This window comes from Dryobates pubescens, chromosome 18 (genome assembly GCF_014839835.1).
Source record: "Dryobates pubescens isolate bDryPub1 chromosome 18, bDryPub1.pri, whole genome shotgun sequence".
In the NCBI taxonomy this organism is placed as follows: Eukaryota; Metazoa; Chordata; class Aves; order Piciformes; family Picidae; genus Dryobates; species Dryobates pubescens.
The window spans coordinates 16,041,803-16,063,564 of record NC_071629.1 but is presented as its reverse complement, the minus strand read 5'-3'; the positions used below and the strand labels follow the sequence as shown (position 1 = coordinate 16,063,564).

The window sequence follows — 21,762 nt, the reverse complement described above, 5'->3', positions numbered from 1 at the left end:
GGGCTGGTGAGAAGAAGCTGAGGGACCAGGGGTTGTTCAGCCCGGAGAAAAGGAGGCTGAGCGAAGACCTTCTGGCTCTCTACAGCTCCCTGAAAGGAGGTTGGAGCCAGGTGGAGGTTGGTCTCTTCTCCCAAGGAACAAGTGACAGGATGAGAGGAAATGGCCACAAGTTACCCCAGGGGAAGTTTAGGTTGGATGTGAGGAACAATTTCTTCCCTTTAAGGGTTGTCAAGTGCTGGCCCAGGCTGCCCAGGGCAGTGGTGGAGTCCCCATCCCTGGGGGGGTTTCATAGCTCTGGAGATGTGGTGCTGAGGGCCATGGTTTAGTGGTGACCTGGCAGTGCTTAGACTTGATGATCTTGGAGGTCTTTTCCAAACAAAACCACACTGTGGTTCTACCCACATGACCACTTCTGCAGGTTTTTTTGGTGCTTGCAATAAATTCACTCTAAAAGGAGCAGAGCTAGGAAGGGAAAACAAAAAGAGCTCCCAAAGTGGTGTCAGTTCAGTCCTCAACTGACATCAGTTTCAGCTGGGCCAGGTGACTCAGGAACTGGGCACGCATTTACATTCTGTTTATGTGATCTCATGGCCAGAGAAGGTCAACCTTGGCAGGGTGGCAGGCCAGAAGAGTCTGCCTTTGTGGTTGATGTTCACACCAAGAGCCAGCTGAGATAGTCTGTTGTGCTTGATTTCTCCAGCCTAGCCAGGAAATTGCCTCATGGAGAGCAGACAGGGCCAGGCTGCAGAAGTTGTACTGAAGGTGCAAATGTTGGGCCTGAGTCCAGCACTGATGGTCTCCAAAAGTCTAGAGCAATTTAGAGCTGGGATTCTGATTCAGCACTTTGTAAGACAGGGAGGACAGAGACAGGTTTGGACCCACCTGTGACCAGTGTGGGAACTGCTCCTGTTTGGGTTTGGGCTTTGCCCTTCCACTGCCCCATGGCCACAGCAGATGATAGAACTGGCATAGAATCATTCAGGTTGGAAAAGACTTCCAAGACCATCGAGTCCAACAATGATCATAAATCACAGAATGCTTTGGGTTGGAAAGGACCCTCAAAGGTCTTCTTGTCCAACCCTCTGCAGTCAGCAACAACCAGATCAGGTTGCTCAGGACCGCGTCAAGTTTTGACCTGGAATGTCTCCGGGGTTGGGATCTCAACCTCATCTCCTGGCATCATGCTCTACCCCAGGTTCCTCAGCTCAGAAAATCCCCAAATCCCAGCAGGGTGGGGCTTGCAAGGCACCTCTGGAGATCATCCAATCCAACCCCCCTGCTCAAGCAGGGGCACCCACAGCAGCTTGCCCAGGATCACAACAGCCAGCTGGGTTTAGAATCACTTCACTCAAGGAGACTCCACAACAGAATACAGTTAACCAGGTTAGAAAAGACCTTTGAGATCATCAAGTCCAACCTATCACCCAACACCATCTAATCAACTAAGCCATGGCACTAAGTGCCTCATCCAGCCTCTTTTTAAACATTTCCAGAGATGGTGACTGCACCACCTCCCTGGGCAGCACATTCCAATGGCCAGCATCTCTGTGTGCCCTGCTCTGGGATCCTGCTGGTCTGTGATGTCTTGCTGGGGCTACTTAAAAGCTCTGTCCATGGTCAAACTTTGAGTCTTAGGACAACCTGAAACAAGGAGCTTCAATTTCTGCTTCCATACAGAACTCCTCTGTAGGACATAAACAGGATCTGAGGCAGATGAACGGAATGGAATGGAACGGAATAGAATGGAATAGAATAAACCATGTTGGAAGAGACCTTCGAGGTCTTCAAGTAAAGCCTATCCCCCAACACCATCTAATCAACTAAACCATGGCACCAAGCATCCTATCAAGTCTCCTCCCAAACACCTCCAGTGATGGTGACTCCACCACCTCCCTGGGCAGCACATCCCAATGGCCAATCTATCTTTCTGTGTAGAATTTCCTCCTAACATCCAGCCTAATCCTCCCCTGGCACAGCTTGAGACTGTGTCCTCTTGTTCTGGTGATGCTTGCCTGGGAGAAGAGACCAACCCCCTCCTGGCTACAACCTCCCTTCAGGGAGTTGTAGAGAGCAGGAAGGTTCCCCTGAGCCTCCTCTTCTCCAGGCTAAGCAACCCCAGCTCCCTCAGCCTCTCCTCACAGGGCTGTGCTCCAGACCCCTCCCCAGCTTTGTTGCCCTTCTCTGGACACCTTCCAGCAGCTCAACATCTTTCCTAAACTGAGGGGCCCAGGACTGGACACAGGACTCAAGGTGTGGCCTGAGCAGTGCTGAGCACAGGGCAGAATGACCTCCCTGCTCCTGCTGGCCATGCTGTTCCTGATGCAGGCTGGGCTGCCATTGGCCCTCTTGGCTGCCTGGGCACACTGCAGGCTCATGTTCAGCCTACTATCAACCGAGCACTCCCGGGTCCCTTTCTGCCTGGCCGCTCTCCAGCCACTCTGACCCCGGCCTGTAGCGCTGCATGGGGTTGATGATGACAGCCTTGTGCCCACACCTTGATTCTGTAGACCTTCTCGATGGCTTGAGGGTGCTTGCAGGAGGCTGCCAGAGCATACACAGTGTCTGTTGGGACCCCACACACTGCTCCTGTGTTCAGCAGCTCGGCAATGGTCCTCAAGCCGCTCGTACAGTGGGACTTGGGGCAGATGCAGGGGGGAGGATCTTCAGTGTCCGTCTTCAAGTGCTCAGCCTGGCAATCATCAGAAGGCAACAAATCCATTATGGTGGGAGCAAAGAGCCATAGGAAACCCAGGGTGGCATTATCATGCAGGGAAGTAGATTTCTGGAAGCTCCAAACCTGGAAGTGGCCAAAGCCAGGTTGGATGGGCCCTTGAGCGATGTGGTCTAGTAGGAGGTGTCCCTGCCCATGGCAGGGGGTTGGAACTAGGCAGAGTTGAAGGCCCCTTCCAACCCAACCCATTCTATGATTCTGATTTTGTGATACTGTGCACTCAGTGGAAGTATTTCACTGTGCCATGCTGCCTTGGTAGTCCAAGGGCAGAAGAACCACTTCTGGGGACACTTTTCACCTAAAGCAGGTGAGATGAATTACAGAGCAGAAGAACTAAGTTCTGTTCCAGTACTAACATCAGAGACAAGCTCAGGTGTGGACATGTGAACCTCAGATTACAGGAGATCAATCCCACCCAGCACAGGGATTCCTGCCAGGAGAAATGACTGCTCTCCAAAATGTCCTAAGGAAGCTGCTAGGGAATCTTAAACCCAGAGGAACCCGAGGAAGATTGAGTTTCAAAGGGCTTCCTCATGGCTACAAACAATGGTTTGACAGAAAGGTTTCTCTGCAGCAGGACCTGGAGCTATCAGGTCAGTCAGCCTGGTTAGGTGGAACCACTTTGGTCAGACATACACGACAGTAGAAGTTTGAAGTTAACAGATACCGTAGGGAGCTCTGGCTGTCCACTTTGGGAGACTTTGGAGTCCCTGCTCCCCTGCCCCCAAGCTTATGGCCTTCAGAACTTCAGCTGTTTGACATTTCTTGGACTGGAGGTGCCTAATTCCACAGGATCATGGAGATGGGAGGTTTCTAAATGTCCCTGCCCTTCCTCCAAGTTTCCACACATGTTGTTCATAATGGAGGAGACCTCATGACTGGGATTTTGAATGGCACTTAGGGGTAGGTGACCTTCAAAGCTCCCTTCCAACCCAAACCATTCCATGATTCTATGGTTCAAAGGAAGGACTGGAAATCTGGACTTCCATAGGTAAGACCAAGGACCTCAGCATAACCCTGAACAATCTAAATCTAGTTGGGGATGTCCCTGCTCACGGCAGAGGGGTTGAACAAGACGACTTTCCAGGGTTCTTTCCTGACTTGGTGCATTCTGTGCTCTTCCTGACCAGGGAAGCTACACCATCATGCAACAAATCTCTTACTGTGAAGAGAGGAGGTCCCATCATCATGAGATCTCTCCCAAACATGCTGTTTGCCAGGGATGCTGTTGCTCCATAGAAGCAGATGATACTGAAGATGCTGAGCATCACAGCTGCAAAAAAAAGAACAAAACACAAGAGAGGCAAAGGCAGGAAGGGTGAGGACAAAGTGGTGTTTTCTTCTGTGTCTCATGACCTCTCAGCATTGCAAACTTGCTTCAGTCCTTGTTTACCTGTGCACCTTTGGCCACATGGCTGCTTTTTCTGGGAGGGGGTCCTGGTGGAAAACCTACAAAGCATCTTGCTAAGCCACTCTGTGTAATTGCAAGTGAAATTCTCACTTCTTACAAAGCCAAAGCTTCAGCAGAACTGCTACACTGGGGGCATGTTTAGTCCACCTCAAGCCTTAGCTCACTGAATGGCTGTTAGAAAGTAGGACTAAGTAGGAGTCCAGAACCTCAGGAGGTTCAGCAGTGTCACCAAAATGCTAATTAGGGAGCTCAAGGACCTGGGGATATGTGGAAAGGTTTCCTCTTCCAGTCATGGAGTCAAACCATGCACCAGGAAGGAATTCTTTACAGTGAGAGTGGGGAGACACTGAAACAGGTTGCCCAGGGAGGTTGTGGATGCCCCCTTGAGCAACCTGGGCTAGTGGGGGTGTCCCTGCCCATGGCAGTGCCTTGGAACTAGGTGAGCTTTAAGGTCCCTTCCAACCCAAACCATTCCTTGAATCTATGAACCCCTCCTCTAGGGCAAGACCCCACAATCTTCTTCCTTGTTTCCATACTGAGCTTGTGCAGAACATTGCTCTCCAACCTGGGACCCACTCACTGCGCTCTGGGGGTGAAGGTTTGAGGAGCAAGTTCACCTAAAACTCACTTTCAAACAGCAGTGGGAGGTTCTCCAGTGTAAAGAGCAGAAAACAAACAGCCAAGAGCTCCATGGCAAGGGTCATACAGAGAAGCACCACATTCAGAGAGGAAGCTGTGAAAAGGAACACAAACAAGAGGGACCACATCAGAGAATGGCTCATGAAAATGTATGGGAAACAGCAAGCCAGTCTTGTTTGGTTAAACTGGGCAGCCCATCATCTGACTCCCCTGCTCCTGGAGGAACAGAGAGGTACAACCACAGTTTGTTCAGCCCCCAGCTCGCACGACAGGAGCTGCCAAGCCCTTCCTCTGCCAGCACTCCCTGCTTGCATGGAAAACACTTCTTGGGCAGCCAAGAAGACTCTGAGTCCAGCAGCTGGGCTGGAAGATGGCTGTGGAGATCTGCCAGTGGCACAGTCCCTTTTACACTGTCACCTTAACTGAACCTTTTGTTTTCTTTGACATGTTCTTCCCTTCCCTCCTGAGTCTTTCTTCTAAAGCCCAACTCAGCTCCTGTTACAGGCTGTGGGCAAAACAGCTCAGTTCTTGCTTCGCCCTGACAGAGTCAGCTGAGACTCCCTCCTTTGTGCACCTCCACCACGAAGCGACCACAGGAGCCATTCGCGAGCTGACCCCCAGCTACCCTTCCCTGGACTGGTGGCACCCAGACTCACCTAAAAGCATGAAAAAAGCGTTGAGCAGCAGAAAGGCAACGGCCCCGGCGGCGAATCCTTCGCTCCTCCCCACGCCGACGGGCACCAAGCGGCCTGAAACAGGAGCAGCAGGTCGGGGTGCGAGCAAGCCGTGAGGAGCAGCCTACCAGCAGAGTGAGAGAGCTGCGTGGTGGCTGCAGCTCCAGCTAGCTGAGGGTGACCACTGCAAGGAAAATCTCCCAGATGGAACCCTGCTGCTTCGGCAGCGCCAAGCCTTTGAGCTACAAACTGAAGGACTGGTGGTGCTTGTCCAAAAACGCTGAGGGTTTTAACTCCAGCTTGTTAAACAAGGTCTGGCTGAGAAGATCAGTGGCTTCCTCTTAAGTAATGGCTTTAAGTCTCCCTGCAGGTGCTCGTTTTACTAGGACCTGGCACGAAGGCTGTGTGGACATGCTGTCCACCTGGAGCTCAAGGAGGCTATTTAAAGCCCAGGCTCAGCATGCTCAGATCTTCTTCCATGGCCCTGACCGACTAGGGTGAATTTTTCCGGGCTTCTGAAGGATGAATCCAGAAGCTGGAGTCTTCCAATGCCTCAAAAGCATTGTGGTATTCTGAGCTGAGAGCCCAAGTGCTGTCTCATAACAGCTCAGTGGGGAAACCTTGACCTGTGTTGGAGTAAAAGACACAGCTTGGACTCCTCGAGGTGTGAGAGCCCCAAGCGAGTGCAGCGAGGGCAATTGATTACTCGAATACAAGCTGAGGTGTTTGGTCCTTATCTTTCTACAAGGGGGAATATTAGTAAGCCTGGGGTCATCAAATCTCCTGGGAGAAGGAATTTCCTTGGACAAGACAAACTGAAATGTGCTCAAACCACCACCACCACCTTTTCTTTTTGAGCAGCAAAACACCAGCCCTGCCCTGGCCTCACCTGCAAACCTAAGCCAGGTCCACGCTCCCCAGAAGGCAGCATAGCAGAAAGGAAGGGTGCAGCCAAACCTTCTCCCTCCTTGAACCTGGATCCTGCACACATAGAGCTGCACGATGGCTCCTGGGATGAGCACAGAGGGGATGGAGAGCTGCTGGCTGCTGAGGTCACTGACACTACCCTGGATGGCAGAGGCTGCAGCCAGCCCGTTGCAGATGTAGAACAAGGCATCAGGCACCTCTGCTCTGGTGCCACCTGGGCAATCCTTGGACCGAGTGAAGAAGATTTTGGCAGCCATCAGTGTGGTCTGAAGAGCTGAGCTGGGCATAGCCTGGGCACCAACTGGAATCAAAGCCTTCTCCCCGATGGAGTTGATGAGGCTGGCGAAGGTGGAGTACATGGAGAGCGCGGTGCAGAGGCTGCAGGCTGCCCCAAGCAGCAGGTGAGCAGCCGGCAGGGGGATCTGGTGGATGCAGGCGGTGGCGAGGATGACGAAGGAGGCGTTTTGCAGCATCTCCAGGGTATCTTTATGGGTTGACAGCAGAAGGAGCATGCAGGCAAGGGCCAGGAAGAACCACCCTCCAAACATCCCCAGCCTGCTGTCCTGAGCTTTGGCCAACCCCAGGAGGGTGGTGAGGGTAAACTCTTCCCAAGACATCACCAACCAGTAGAGGCTGTGGACACCAAACTTGGTAGTGTGGTAGCCATCCCCTCTCAGATAGCTGTAGAAGCTGGCCAGCAGCTGGCAGCCAGAGATGATGGACACCCACGCTGCCCCAACACAGAAGGTCTTCACGTACCCAAAGAAGTAAAAGGCAAACAAAAAGGAGGCGACGGTGTCGCAGATGTTGCCCAGGGCCATCGGCTCGGCGTATTTGGTGTTCTTCTTCTTTTCTTCTCCCACGGCCTTGGAAGAGCTCTTCTGTGCTGAGCCCAGCAGCAGGACGTTGAAGAGAGGGTGACCGAAGCCCGGCAGGACGTACCGCTGCGTGATGCCCTTGAAGAGCAGAGCCACGGCCCCGTACAGCCCACAGGTGACGATGAGAAGCTCGATGACGCCCGACACCACCAGGGCCCACTGGCCAAAGAGGGCAACTGCTTCGAACACCAAGGCAAGAGCGATGGCCCCGAAGATGAAGGGCATGATGTAGTTCACCGTGGCTGAGCAGAAGGAGAGGATGAAGGAGATGGCGATGTAGGCCACCAGCCCGGCCACGGCGCTTTGGCTGGCAGGGAGCTGGGCCACGCTGGTGGGCAGAAGGTGGCTGGCGTTCCCCAGGGGCACCGTGGTGTTCTGCAGGGAGAGATGAGCAGCCGCTATGATGCGTGTTGCCCCGTAGCTACTCCACAGGGCAGAGAAGGTGAGGAAGGCTGCGCCTCCAAGGTGGTCATACTTCCTGAAGGCAAGAAATCCTGCCAGGAGCTGGACAAAGCCTCCGATCAGGACGAGGTGGACACCTGAGAGACACATGAAGAGGTCAGATAGGAAGCAAGCCATGAAAAGGCTTGAGTCGAAAGAAGCAGAGATGCCTCTCCAAGCTTTGAGGGACACTCCACACAGCCTCCTGGTGACCAGCCCTACAGTCTCTGTCTCCCTCTCCCTTCCCACCCTGATGAGAGATTTTGCTGCTGAGCCTTGTGTGGGTGGTGCTGAGCCCCTTGGTAGGCTCAGTCTGGTGAGCAGGTCCAGGAGGAGTTTGGATCTATGAAGGTAGGGTAACGGCACATGAAAGCTTTGGTGCTTAGGGACGTGACTTAGTGTTGACCTGGCAGTGCTGGGCTCAATGGTTGGACTTGATTTTCAAGGTCTTTTCCAACCAAAACCATTCTATGGTTTTATGATTTGAACCAGTAGATTCCTGGTAGAGCTGCAGAGGAAGGAGGAGCAGCCATCCTCACAGACCTTCTGCACACTGGAGAAAGCCCACATTCCCCCAGCTGTCCCACCAACGCTGTCTATGGACCCACGGAGATGACTCCTGAAGAGTCAGTCCTGCCTGGTTCTCTCAGTTGATGTTTATCTCTGACCAGCAGCTCCAGTATCCACTCATGAACATCATCATGGATTGAATGGGAATGCATTGAAGCTGGAAGAGGGCAGATTTAGACTGGAGATGAGGAACAAATTCTTTACAGTGAGGGTGGGGAGGCACTGGAACAGGTTGCCCAGGGAGACTGTGATGCTCCCTCCCTGGAGGTGTTCCAGGCCAGGTTGGATGAGGCCTTGAGCAACCTGGGCTAGTGGGAGGTGTCTCTGCCCACAATGGGGGAGTTGGAACTGGATGATCTTTAAGGTCCCTTCCAACCCAAACCACCCTATGAATCTATGAGTCACCCACCTGCCAGGATGTCCTCTGCTGCCTGTGGCCTGAGGCCGGTGTGCACCACGGTGAAGTTCTGCAGGCTGAGGAGGAAGGCGCTGACCACGTTGGCCAGGAGCCCCAGCACCGCCGGCTCGCTGTAGAAGACGGCGGCGAAACCCACGGCGCTCGCCATGGCCCTTCCAGACAAAACAAGAGCATTGGTGGTTGTCCCCACAACCTCCCTGTCTAGACCTAGGCTGCCTTGGCTTGGGCACTTGGCCAACCTGCAGAGCCGTGCCCCTTTCTCCAAGGAGAGGAGAGAAACTGGTGACAGGCTCAGGTGTTTCCACGGTGCCTCCCCGCTCCTCGCTCCAGACAAAGGCTCTATTCAAAGCGGGGCTTTAGGTGCCTACTTTCCAGAGCCCCATCCAGCAAAAACACACACACAGCCTTATTTAGGAGACAGGCATTTCTGGCAAAAACACCTCGAGGTGCCCCGAAGCTCTGCAGGTGGTGGGGATGGTTCCTGCCTCCTCTCCTCCAAGCTGCTGGAGATGGTGAGGAATGAATAAGCCCAACACAAACCAACAAACATTCAGCAAAACCCACAAGGTAGGGGTTTTTTTCTTTCTTTCTTTCTTTCATTTTTTTTGAGCCATTCCAGGTCACTTCTTATCCACTCTCACAGACAAACAGGCAGGCAAAGCTCACTCAGTCTCCCTTCCAGATGGAATTTTCCAGCTCCATCCCTTTCTTCAAACCCCCAGTGACTAAATAGTCTGTTTTCCAACCCTTCATACTTCGACCATGAACTCTTCTATTTGCAGGCAGCCCCCACGCTTCCACTCCTGGGGACCATCAGCTGGAGTTTGCTCTCTGGAGGGTTGGGTTTTTTGTTGGGTTGGGTTTGGTTTTTGGCTTGGTTTTTTTTTCTTTTGGTTAGGGAAGACAGATGAAAATAAACCAGCAATGTTCCTGTTGTTTTGGTATTTTTAAACCATTTGATGACCTAAAAGAGCTGGAAAAGGAGAAAGTGATGTATCCTGTCCTCAGCCATTCCAAGAGAAAAAAGCCTTTTGGGCAGGAGGGGAAGCTCATGGAGCTACTGTTGAGATGAGAAGCGAGGAGGAGGAGTGAAGGAGCACCACCCAGTGAAGAAAGAGGCTTGGGAATATTAAAGAACCCGAAGCCCATTGTCTCCTCTTAAACATTACATGGACATTGTCCACACAACAATGGCCTCTGCACTCTTGTTTTGCTAAATCCCCCCAGTTTTCTTTCTCTGAAGGAGTTTTGACACAAATGAATAGGATAGGGATAGGGATAGGGATAGGGATAGGGATAGGGATAGGGATAGGGATAGGGATAGGGATAGGGATAGGGATAGGGATAGAATAGAATAGACCAGACCAGACCAGGTTGGAAAAGACCTTTGAGATCATCAAGTCCAACCTATCACCCAACACCATCTAATCAACTCAACCATGGCACCAAGCACCCCATCCAGTCTCTTCCTGAACACCTCCAGGGATGGTGACTCCACCACCTCCCTGGGCAGCACATCCCAATGGCCAATCTCTCTTTCTGGGAAGAATTTCTTCCTAACATCCAGCCTAAACCTCCCCTGGTGCAGCTTGAGACTGTGTCCTCTTGTTCTGGTGCTGATTACCTGGGAGAGGAGACCAACCCCCACCTGCCTACAACCTCCCTTCAGGTAGTTGTAGAGAGCAAGAAGATCTCCCCTGAGCCTCCTCTTCTCCAGGCTATGCAACCAGAGCACTGAGTTGACAAATCCACTCCTCCACCTCTGAACTGCTTCAGCCACTCAAGTTTTAGTGAAATATAGGACTAGGAAAAACTTCCAAGTGAATTTGGCCTTGAGTAAGCTGATTTAGTGAAGGGTGTCCTAGATTCTATGACTCTATGAGCTTTTGGGGGACAATTGATTCATGCAGTTATTTGGCAATGCTAAAGGTTTGGTTTCTTGGTTCAGAAAGAGAGATGCACCAAGTCTTGGTTCTGTAGGAGGAACACTCTATAAACCAGTGATTGGAACAGGCTGCCCAGGGAGGTGGTGGAGTCACCATCCCTGGAGGTGTTCAAGAAACATGTGGCCATGGCTCTTAGGGATGTGGTTTAGTGGCCATGGTGGTCTTAGGTTGATGGTCGAACTCAGTGATCTTAAAGGTCTTTTCCAACACAAAAAACATGTATGATTCCATGACTTGAAGGAGAAATGGTGCAGCCTTAGGAGGAGCTGAGCAGGTACCTGTGGAGGCTACAGGGCTGTCTCTTTCATTTCACTGCCATTCAGCTATAAATAAGCAGTTTGGTTTAAATGGTTGTACTTGGAGTTGGGCCACAATGTTAAGCTCCTGCAGATGTTTCACTCTGAAATAGCTCAGACAGTGGCTTTCCAGGCATGCTGCAACAAGCCCCTGGTTTGGGGCTGTCTCTAGAGGAGGAAGAGATGGGTTTCTGGAGGAAGATGACCAGGTGACTGCTTGACTCACAGAAGTAGTTTCCAGTGTGCCAAAGCTCAGTCCTGCACAACGAGCTGTGCTGAGGGATTGGGAGCCTGCAGCGTAGAGCTTGGGTTTGGGAATCACTGAGGTTGGAAAAGACTTCTAAGATCATCAAGTTCAACCATCACCTGAACCCCACCATGCCCACTAAACCGTGTCCCAGAGTGCCATGTCCACATGTGTTTTGAACACCTCCAGGGGTGGTGACTCCACCACCTCCCTGGGCAGCCTGTTCCAATGCCTGACCCTTGAGAAGGGCCTAGAGACACAACTTAAGAGGGCTGGTTGGACATCTGAGAAGGGAGAAGAGAAAGACCAGAGCATGCTGTACAGAGGTGTAAAGGGAAAGGCTTTGAGAAGATTTAGACCAAGGTATGGAAAAGAAGGAGGCTGAAGGAGCTTCCCATGGAAGGAGGAGGTTTTGGAGACAGCTGCAGACCTGCTTTGCTCATACCTGCCTGCAGCACTCCCTGTCCTGGGACCTCTTCTTTGTTGCTTCCCCTCCTCTATTCCCTGAAATATCTAACATTGAATCTTCTGCAGTTACTGTCTTATGGGCAGCAGCACTCAAGATGTCACGGTCTGCAACAAGACCTGGAGGAACCAGGCTCTGTGTGGACGCACTCAGAGGTGTTTTCTGCTCCAAGCATGCCCAAGCCTTGGTTGTCCCTGGGGCAAAAGCTCTTCACTGTTGTCACTGTCCTCTTTGTGCAGTCACTGCCTCTGGCACTTCCTAGGGACCTGTTTCTCCACATCACTATAGAAAACTGATAAGGTGACAGCTATGCTCCCTGCCCACCAAGACCTTCCTCCACAGGTCTGCAGGCTGGGACCGATGCAAAGTAGCTCTTTGGGCAGAGAAGGTACAGGTGATGCAGGGCAGTGTGGGAGCAGAGAAACCCACAGGATGTCCCTTCCTACCCTAACTGTGTCACTGTACAGAAAGCAATGAGGATGGAGACCTTGCCATGCTGAGGAAGCACCTGGAGACTTGGGGAGCTGCCAGACCTCTCAGAGAGCTGATGGGACAGCTTGGGGTGATCCTTCCCTCAAACAAATACCTCATACATCAAGGGCAAAGCCAAAGCCACCCCCTCACTCGCCCAGCCACCTCCATCTTCTTCCCTTTTCCTGCCTGCCCCTGATGCTCTTCATCCTGGGGTTGGCAGGGATGATTTGTGAGGTCCTCCCTTCATCCTGGCTTTTCTCCCCTCAGTGTGACCTTTGAGCCATGCCCACCTGGCCAGCTTGCAGGCTCTGAATACCTTTTCCTTTAAATAAAGCCAGGCTGGATGGAGCTTTGAGCAACCTGGTCTAGTGGGAGGTGTCCCTGCTCATGGCAGAGGGCTTGGAACTAGATGATCTTTAAGGTCTCTTCCAGCCCAAACCATTCTGTGATTCTACACTCACCAGCTTGCTGACAGCAGCTTCCTTTCACCCCCTCCAGAGAAGGTCTTTCCCTCTGAACCCCCTTCCCATGCTGGGCTTTGAAGGAATCACCACAAGCATCTGCTTTGCCTTGATGTCTGCTGCCTGCCCTTCCCCTTCTCCAATATTAATGGGACTAGGCTGGTGCATGGACACTGCTTCCTCAGGAGGTTGGAGCAAGGCTCAGCATGCCCTGGGACCAGGTCTGAATGCCAACATGGGGTATTTTCAGACATCCCTGGTGGTGCTTTGCAATTAGTTTTCCACCTTATTAATGAGAGCAAATGTTTCTAGAGCTCTGAGGAAACCCTGCACATCTCAAGAGGAACAAATGAAGAGCACAAAAAGCAGCTCTTCTGGGATGAGCACCCAGCAAGATGCACAATGACACCAGAAGAAGTCTCAGAGCCTTGCCTTTCCTTGGCAGAAAAGCAGCTCCAAGTTGCCTGAGATACATTTTGATGTTCACAGTGCCTAAGTTATTTATCAATTAGTAGAATTAGAGTTCAGAATTAATACCAAGCCTAATTCTAAAATCATTAAGGTTGGAAAAGACCTCTGAGATCATCAAGTCCAATCTTCAGCCCACCATGGCCACTAAGCTGTATCCCAAAGTGCAATGTCCACACACTTCTTGAACACCTCCAGGGCTGGGGACTCCAGCACCTCCCTGAGCAGCCTGTTCCAGTGCCTGACCACACTACAAACAAAGAAAAATTTCCTAATATCCAACCTAATATTTAGCAGAGAGCTGGGGCTGGGGCTGGAAGCCAGGTGAGTCCCACCACGCTGGTACTCTGCACAAAATAAGAGGCAGCATGTGAAGTGCCCCCAGGTTTCATGGCTGGACAAAGCAAACAGCCACAGCATTCCCCCAAATCCAAGCATTCCTTTGGGAATGTCCCAGTGTCTCCTGGAATCTCTCTGTAGCTTCACTTCTTCGCTAACACTTCCCTGACCCGGCAGCAGCACAGAGCAGAGCGTTGAGAAGAAGGAGAGCCAGGGATAGATCCAGCCCAGGGACAACACACTGAGTGGGTTCCAGAAAAGCATCAAAGCAAAGCCACCAGTGCCACATTCTCCCTCTGCAGCCTGGATTTACCTGGTTTGGTGACACTTCAGCTCAATGGGAGGATGCTCTTGTCCCTCTCATTTCCTGGTGAGGACCGGTTTTATAGTCCTCCTCTGGAGGAGGAGCCTGGGGCTGGTTGCTTCACACATTGGCACCTGGAGCATTTTGGAGACAGGAATTTCCTTGAACTTTGTCAGTTATTGTCCTGAATTATTATTATTATTTTTTCTCCCCTTATTTCCTGAAACCAGGGGGGGTTTCTCCTCTGTTCAGCAGGGCAACAACCACCCCTCCTCATCTATTCCCCCCACCCTCTCACCATCCCCAGGGGCTGATGTCATCACACTGAAAAATTCAGTTGCACCAAAAAAACACAAAACAAAAAAGCAAATTGCCTTTCAGGAGCATATATAAACCCTGCCACCAAAGCACCTTGCAGACACCACCTCTCCTCTCCCATCCCTCCAACCGAGCCACGCAACGCTGGGAGCAAAGATCTGGGAGCAGCTACCAGCATGGTCTACTTAACCTTGCAGGTAACTACCATTGCATGGACCAAACCTACCCACCTCTGAGCTTTCCTTTCCCACTTTATGGAGATAAAACCATTTTTCCCCCATGTGGTTCCTCACTTTCCTTTCCCACTTTAAGGAGAGAAAGTCCTGTTCCAGGTGGTTCCTCACTTTCCTTTCCCACTTTAAGGAGAGAAAGTCCTGTTCCAGGTGGTTCCTCACTTTCCTTTCCCACTTTAAGGAGAGAAAGTCCTGTTCCAGGTGGTTCCTCACTTTCCTTTCCCACTTTAAGGAGAGAAAGTCCTGTTCCAGGTGGTTCCTCACTTTCCTTTCCCACTTTAAGGAGAGAAAGTGATTTTCTGGGTTGTTCCTCAACTGGATGAGGACTTGTCCCAGTACAAACAAGATGAGATGGTTTCACCCACACTTTTCTCACTAACCTGCTCCTTCCATGCCTGTGCCTTTGCTGCATCCCAAACAGATGTCTTGCATGTTCCCACGGCAGGGGGGGTGGTGTTGTTGGGATCTTCTGTGCTGTTGGGATCTTCTGGATGGTTCTTTTCCCCTAGTATCCCTTCTGAGCTGGTCCTGCTCGCAGCTGTGGGAGGATTTCATGGTCTGAGGAGGCTGTGCTGCCTGTCCTACTGTACTGTTCAATTTCCCTGGCTGTTCTTGGCACCTCTGCTGGACTTGGCTCTGGAAAATGTGATTTCTGGTGCTTTTCCCCCCCTCCTTTAAATCTGTAGTTTAATCCTCTCATTTGATCTGCGAGGTTCCACCTTAGAGGCACAACCAGTAAAACAGCTCTGAAACAGCTCAAGCAGCTCTGGTGACCAATGTTCTCTCTTTTTTTTTTGCCCCCCTTCTCTCTCTCTCTCTCTCTCTCTCTCTCTCCTCCAGAAATCCCAGAAGGTCTTGGCAACCTCCCGGCAACTTCACAAAACCGCTGCTCACGGTTCGTATCCCTCTGCAGAACAGCAACCCCTGGCTTCTCCTAGGAGACCAGCCCAAAATAACCCATCTCACTGCTAAAAAAACAACCCCACCAACAAAAAAACCCAACCCAAACAAACCAACCAACCCCACCAAACAAGGTCTGGGCTTAGGGCAATGAGAAAACCCACTCAGATTGCTGGAGGAGAAGCATGCTGTGGGGGACAGGGACTTGCGGTGGTGCTTGCCCTCAGCTGCTAAAACAAACAAGGAGAGAAGTACCAGGTGGGGGAAATGCTGATGGTTAAGGCAGTGCTAAACCCAAACCTTCACCTGCTTTAGAACCAGGCTTTCCAAATTCTTCCTCTCTGACCATAAATATAAGATATTGAAACTGTAGCTATCAACAGACTGCTCAGACCCTCAAATTCTTTCGTTGCTTGTTCTGTAAAGGTCCCTTCCAACCCAAAACATTCTATGATTCCATGATTCTATGACTCTATAGCTCCATGATTCTATGGGTTTATGGCTCCATAAGCCTACAGCTCCATGATTCTGTGGTTACATGATTCTGTGAGTCTCTGACCTTCTGGTTCTCTCGTACATCTGATCCCTCTATTAGCACTCCTCAAAGTGACTCTCAATGTCCTACGTGAAGGAAAGACTCACAGTATCCTAGGTGAAGGAAGGGCTCTCAGTTGTCTGGGTGAAGGAAGGGCTCTCAGTTGTCTGGGTGAAGGAAGGGCTCTCAGTTGTCTGGGTGAAGGAAGGGCTCTCAGTTGTCTGGGTGAAGGAAGGGCTCTCAGTGGTCTGGGTGAAGGAAGGGCTCTCAGTGGTCTGGGTGAAGGAAGGGCTCTCACTGTCTGGGTGAAGGAAGGGCTCTCACTGTCTGGGTGAAGGAAGGGCTCTCAGTGGTCTGGGTGAAGGAAGGGCTCTCAGTGGTCTGGGTGAAGGAAGGGCTCTCAGTGTTCTGAGTTCAGCTTCTCTGAGCAGATTTTCCTCCAGCCTCTCCAGTCCAGTTTGGCTTCACTGTTTCCTTCTCCTCGAGGGGCTCAGTGCCTTCCTTCGTGAAGAAGCTCTCAAGGAGGACACTGATTTTCAGCAGCAGGGGTTTTCTGCTGAGCTGTGGGGGTTCCTATAGAGATGTATTTCATGGAGCTGCTGCAAGGGGTGGATTTTCTCCCCGTGAGTCACGGTGGTGATGACATTCTCAGCTGTGTTTACAAGTGGTTTTTAGACTCCTGGGCTCTAGGTGAGTCCAAATCCACTGGCGAGCAAACTGTGAGTCAGTTGGCATGACATTTAGAGTGAATCTGAGCAAGGGAAATGAGGGAAGGGTCATTATTTTTGTTATTAGTTAATTGCCTTCTTTCCTGGTGTGAAAACACTAAGTGTCATCTGTACCTGCTGATCTGGAGGAGCTCTCCTGTAAGATGTTGAAACTAAGGGCTTTTGTTTTCCTGCTTCCCTCATCTTGGGTTACTCAGCTGCTGAGTTTCATAGAATCAGAGAATTGTTTGGGTTGGAAAAGACCATTAAGATAATCGAGTCCAGCCATCAACCTGACACCTGCATGGCCCTTAAACCATGTCCCAAAGTGCCATGGCCACAAGTTTCTTGAACACCTCCAGGGATGGTGACTCCACCACCTCCCTGGGCAGCCTGTTCCAGTGCCTGACCACTCTTGCAGGAAAGAAATTGTTCCTAATCTCCAACCTAACCCTCCCCTGGAGCAATTTCAGGTCATTTCCTCTCTTTCTGTCACCTCATAGCTACCTGATCCTGCTCTCTTTGTCAATCTTTGCCCATGCATAAATTCAGTGAGAGCAGGTAGTGAAGACCTGAGAGCCATCAGCACGTGGCCCATGTGTCTGTAGCCTCTTCCCTCTCTCTTGATGCTGCAGTGGTGGCCAGGAGCGTGCCAGAGGAGACCGTGACCAGCAGCTTTGCCTCCTTCATCCATGCAGTTCGACCTGAGCACTTGTCCAAAACTGTTTGTCACAGAAGCAAGAGGATGATCCTGGACAGCATTGGGGTTGGCCTTGTGGGCAGCACCACACCTGTCTTTGATATCGCTCTGCAGTACTGCCGGGTAGGAACAGCCTCCCTCACCTTGTGGTGATGGCCCCACCCTGAGGCCACTGCCACCACCATCACCACAGCCACCACTGCCACCACCATCACCACAACCACCACTGCCATCACCACAACCACCACTGCCATCACCACAACCACCACTGTCATCACCACCTCCACACCCATCACCCACCCCCCTCACCACCACCACCACAGCCACCACCATCTCTACCCCCAACGCCACCCCTACCACCACCCTGACCACCACCACCACCAAGGCTTTATCTGGTACCACACACTCACTGCTTCACCCAAGGTCCTCACCTGACTGTCCCCCTCCCTTTGACAGGAGCTCTACTCTCCAGTTGCTGTCAGCTCAGTCTATGGCAAGCCCGGTGTGAAGCTGTCCCCAACGCTGGCTGCCTTCACCAATGGAGTTGCGGTAAGGCAAGGCTCCTCCAGGAGCAGCTCTGCTCTGAGGTGCCTTCAGAGACACCAGTTAGTACTATAGGAAGCAGATGGGTGACTGGGAGGGGAAATGGAGGGGCAGAGGGGAAGAAATCCTTTTAGAGGGACCAAACAGCCCCCATGGGGACCATGAGGTGACTTGGTGGATGCTCATAAATAGTCAGTCACAGAATCACAGAACAATAGGGGTTGGAAGGGACCTCTGAAGATCATTGAGTCCAACCCCCCTGCCAGAGTGCCTGACCACTCTTTCAGCAGAGAAATTGTCCCTCACATCCAATCTGTTGTAGGCAACACTTATAAAATAGGACCCCAAGCTCCCTCAGCTTCCAGCCCCTCCCACCTGCATGTTCTTATCTCCATTTCTTTGACAGACTCACTCCATGGACTTTGATGATACCTGGCACCCTGCTACTCACCCCTCTGGAGCTGTGCTGCCAGCTCTTCTGGCAGCTTCCCAGATGTTACCTCCAGGCACCAAACCCAATGGCATGGATTTCCTGCTGGCATTCAACGTGGGCCTGGAAGTTCAGGGAAGGCTCATGCATTTCTCCACTGAGGCTCATGATATCCCAAGAAGGTAAACTTCTTTTTCTTCACCCAGCAGAAAGAGGCTTGGTGAGGCTCTTGTGGCCTCTTCAAGGTTTCAACCACTCGGGATTAGGGTAGAGCCCTACCAAGAGCCAAATGCCAGTTCTAGCAGAGCTGGTGGAGGAACCACACATTCATTTGGTGGCCTCCAGTGGTCCTGCTTCAGAAAGAACCATGAAGAGGACTACCACTGAGTCTACAGTGTCATCATCATGGGCAGGGGCTGTTGTGACAGGACAAGGGGTGATGGTTTGAACTAAGAGAGGGAGAAGTGTTTGACATTGAGGGTGAGTAGAGCCTGGATCAGGTTGCCCAGAGAGGTGGAAGATGCCCCATGCCTGGCACCACTGCAGGTAAGGTTGTTTGTGGCTCTGAGCAACCTGCTCTAGTTGCAGATGTCCCTGCTGGCTGCAGGGGGGTGGACCTGAGCTCACTCCCTGTCTCCTGTGGGGGTCACAAGTAGACACTTGGGTTTTGATGGTTACATTCAGAGTCAGGTGAATCCCACCTGCACCAGGGCCGTGAGGAGTCACCAGTGGCTGGCTCGGCTTCCCATTCCCATAGGGCAGGTCTGGTAGGCGAGGCCCGTGGGTGCTGCCAAGGTGAGGTTCTCGAGATGCTCATACCTGCCATTTCCCCTTCAGGTTCCACCCTCCCTCGGTGGTGGGCACCGTGGGCAGTGCCGCGGCCACGGCCAAGCTGCTGTCCCTCAGCAGGGCGCAGTGCACCCACGCTCTGGGCATCGCCGCCTCGCTCGCGGGGGCACCCATGGCCAACGCCGCCACCCAGGCCAAGCCGCTGCACATCGGCAACGCCACCCGCCTGGGCTTCGAGGCGGCTCTGCTGGCTGCCCGGGGCATGGAGGCCAGCCCCTTGATCCTGGACGACATCCCCGGCTGCGCCGGATTCAGCGTCTTCTACGGCGTCTACCAGCCCAAGCCGCTCTCCGCGCCCAGCGAGCGCCATGAGTTCCTCCTGGAGAAGCAGGACGTGGCTTTCAAGAGGTTCCCAGCCCACCTGGGCATGCACTGGGTGGTGGACGCCGCCCTGTCTGTCCGGAACCTCTTCATCAACTACGCAGGGTCCTTCTCCCCCTCCCTGATCCACAGCATCGTGCTGAAGATCCCGGTGTCCAAGTACATCAACCGGCCCTTCCCCAGCTCGGAGCACCAGGCCAGGCACTCCTTCCAGTTCAACGCCTGCGCCGCCCTGCTGGACGGCGAGGTGGGCCTCGGCTCCTTCGCGGAGACCAGCATCCACCGGCAGGAGCTGAGGGAGCTGCTGGGCAAAGTGGTGGTGGAGCACCCCGAGGACAACGCGGCCAACTTCGACAAGATGTACGGGGAGGTGGCGCTGCTCCTGCACAGCGGAGACGTCCTGACGGGCAAGTGCGACACCTTCTACGGCCACTGGAGGAAGCCCCTGAGCAAAGAGTCGCTCCTGAAGAAGTTCCGGTCCAACGCCGCTCACGTGCTCCCGGAGGAGCAGATCGAAGCCATCATCGCCACGGTGGACAACCTGGAGAGCCTGTCAGACAGCTCCCAGCTGGCCTGCAGCCTGTGACGGAGCGGCCGGCGGGGCTTGGATGGGAGGCTCGTCCCGGCCAAGCTCTGAGTCCTTTCTTCATTGGTGCTTTTACTATTGGTTTCCAGCGACAGGAAAGTTCCCACCCCATGAAGTCAAAGTAGATGCTTCGATAGCAGCGGAGCCCAGGGGGCAGGAGATGTGTCTGCAGCAGTAATGAGCATGCAGGTGAAATTTCTACTCGTGGGGGCTGCTGAGTAGCTGAAGAGCCACCACAAATACCCCCCAAAAAACCCCCACCAAAACCCCATGGGAAATCTCTGAGGATCCTGAGGGATCATCTGGAAGCTGGTTCCCCAGAAGGCATCGCCTCTAGATGGTTTTGGAAGGGTGCATTCAAAGGAGGTTTTTTTGTATGCAGAGCCACCAGACCTGGGGAGAAAAGGAAGTTCAGCTGCCTAGCGCGTGCTTTTCTCAGCGCTCTTCTGGGCACTCCTCAGATGGTTGGTTGGTTGGTTGGTCATGCTGGCCAGATGGACAACCCATCAGAGACTGCAGACTGCTCTGCCTGCAAAACTCTCAGGCAGAGAGGGAAGGTTTTCCTCTTCCAGCAAATCCTCCCAGCTCCCCAGCCCTTGGGAAGTGTTTGTCACCTTTCTGCTGGTACAAAGAGCCTTGAAACCTTTTGTCTCTTCTGAATGAAAGGTAATGGGTAGGCAAAGAGCCCACCTTCACTCCTACACCCACATCCCATGCCTCCCTTGAGGTGATCCCTGCCAGTGCTAGGGCTGGGCCACATCTCTCCTGGCTTTGCCCAGGCATCTCCTCAGACCTGGTTCACCAGAGGAGGTCTCTGTAGTTGGTGCACAATGGGCACCTCTGGATGGTGACTAGGGCACATGCATGCTGTGAGTGACATTAGAAGAGGAGGGACAGCTGACTGAGGCTCAGCTCTTAGCTCATCTAGGATGAAATTAGTGCCTGTGCTCCACCAAAAGGCTTCCTCACTCATGTCCTTTCTGAGCAGTGAGATGGAGAAGCATAAGAACGTTCCCCTGGACATTAAGCAAACACTGTGATTGCTGACTCAAAGGACTTGCTTCCATGATGATCATGGTGTAGGAATGGAACCTGTTGCTGAAGGGAGGGTGGGATGAGACAGGCAAGAGAGAACATGGGCTGGTTCCTCTTCAGCTTGCTGCTAGTGGTCTATGCAGAGAACTTCCCAGCCAGAGCCAAACTGTTTGTCCACTCTCCTACTGTCCATCATGTCCACACTGAATCTTTCTGAATAAAGAACTGAAGGAAATTCACTTTCTGCATTAAGATCTCATGCTGCATGCATCAGGTTTTCACTTTGATTCTGAAGTTACACAATAAAGGCTGTTCCAAGAGGTGGGAGCCAGAGGCTGGGACACTACCAGCTAGAAGGCTGGCCTGTGGCCACTGAATTCTCCAGAGCCATATATTTACCCCAAGCACTTCAGGCTCTTGCTTGTCCTGATGAGAACAGCAGCTGTTACCCAGCAAAGCCTGAGGTTGAACATGAGCACTCAACAGAGAGAACTTACCTTCTGCTTCACAGAAACTCAGAATGCCAGTGTGGTGAGGGTTGGAAGGGGCCTCTGGAGATCATGCAGTCCATGCCCTGCTCAAGCAGGGGCACCCACAGCAGCTTGCCCAGGATCACAATGACCAGCTGGGTTTGGAAGCTCTCCAGAGAAGGAGACTCCACAACCTCTCTGGGCAGCCTGCTCCAGGGCTCCAGCACCCTCACACCACACCTCCTCTTGTTCAGATGGAACTCCTAGGAGGTTCTACTTTGTGCCCACTGCCCCTTGTCCTGTCCCTGGGTAGGACACTGAGAAGAGCCTGGACCCATCCTCTTGCCCCCCCCCCCCCTCCCCCCCCCCCCAGATCCTTTAGCTCCTGCTGAGCTCAGATCCCCTCTCAGGCTGCTCTTCTCCAGGCTCAACAGCCCCAAGGCTC

At 52.5% G+C, this 21,762-nt stretch overlaps 2 protein-coding genes across 2 annotated transcripts in view; one reads left to right on the top strand and one right to left on the bottom strand.

Moving 5' to 3' along the window:
• Positions 1-21,762, bottom strand: part of NSDHL (NAD(P) dependent steroid dehydrogenase-like) — a 277,264-nt gene that overhangs the window by 52,523 nt on the left and 202,979 nt on the right. The window lies entirely within an intron of this gene.
• LOC104297848 (cis-aconitate decarboxylase) lies at positions 14,185-19,812 on the top strand. The gene is given in 8 exon segments (XM_054169809.1): positions 14,185-14,205; positions 16,108-16,169; positions 16,217-16,286; positions 16,288-16,366; positions 17,019-17,206; positions 17,540-17,632; positions 18,033-18,238; positions 18,894-19,812. Coding segments are annotated over 8 exon segments (1,638 nt in total).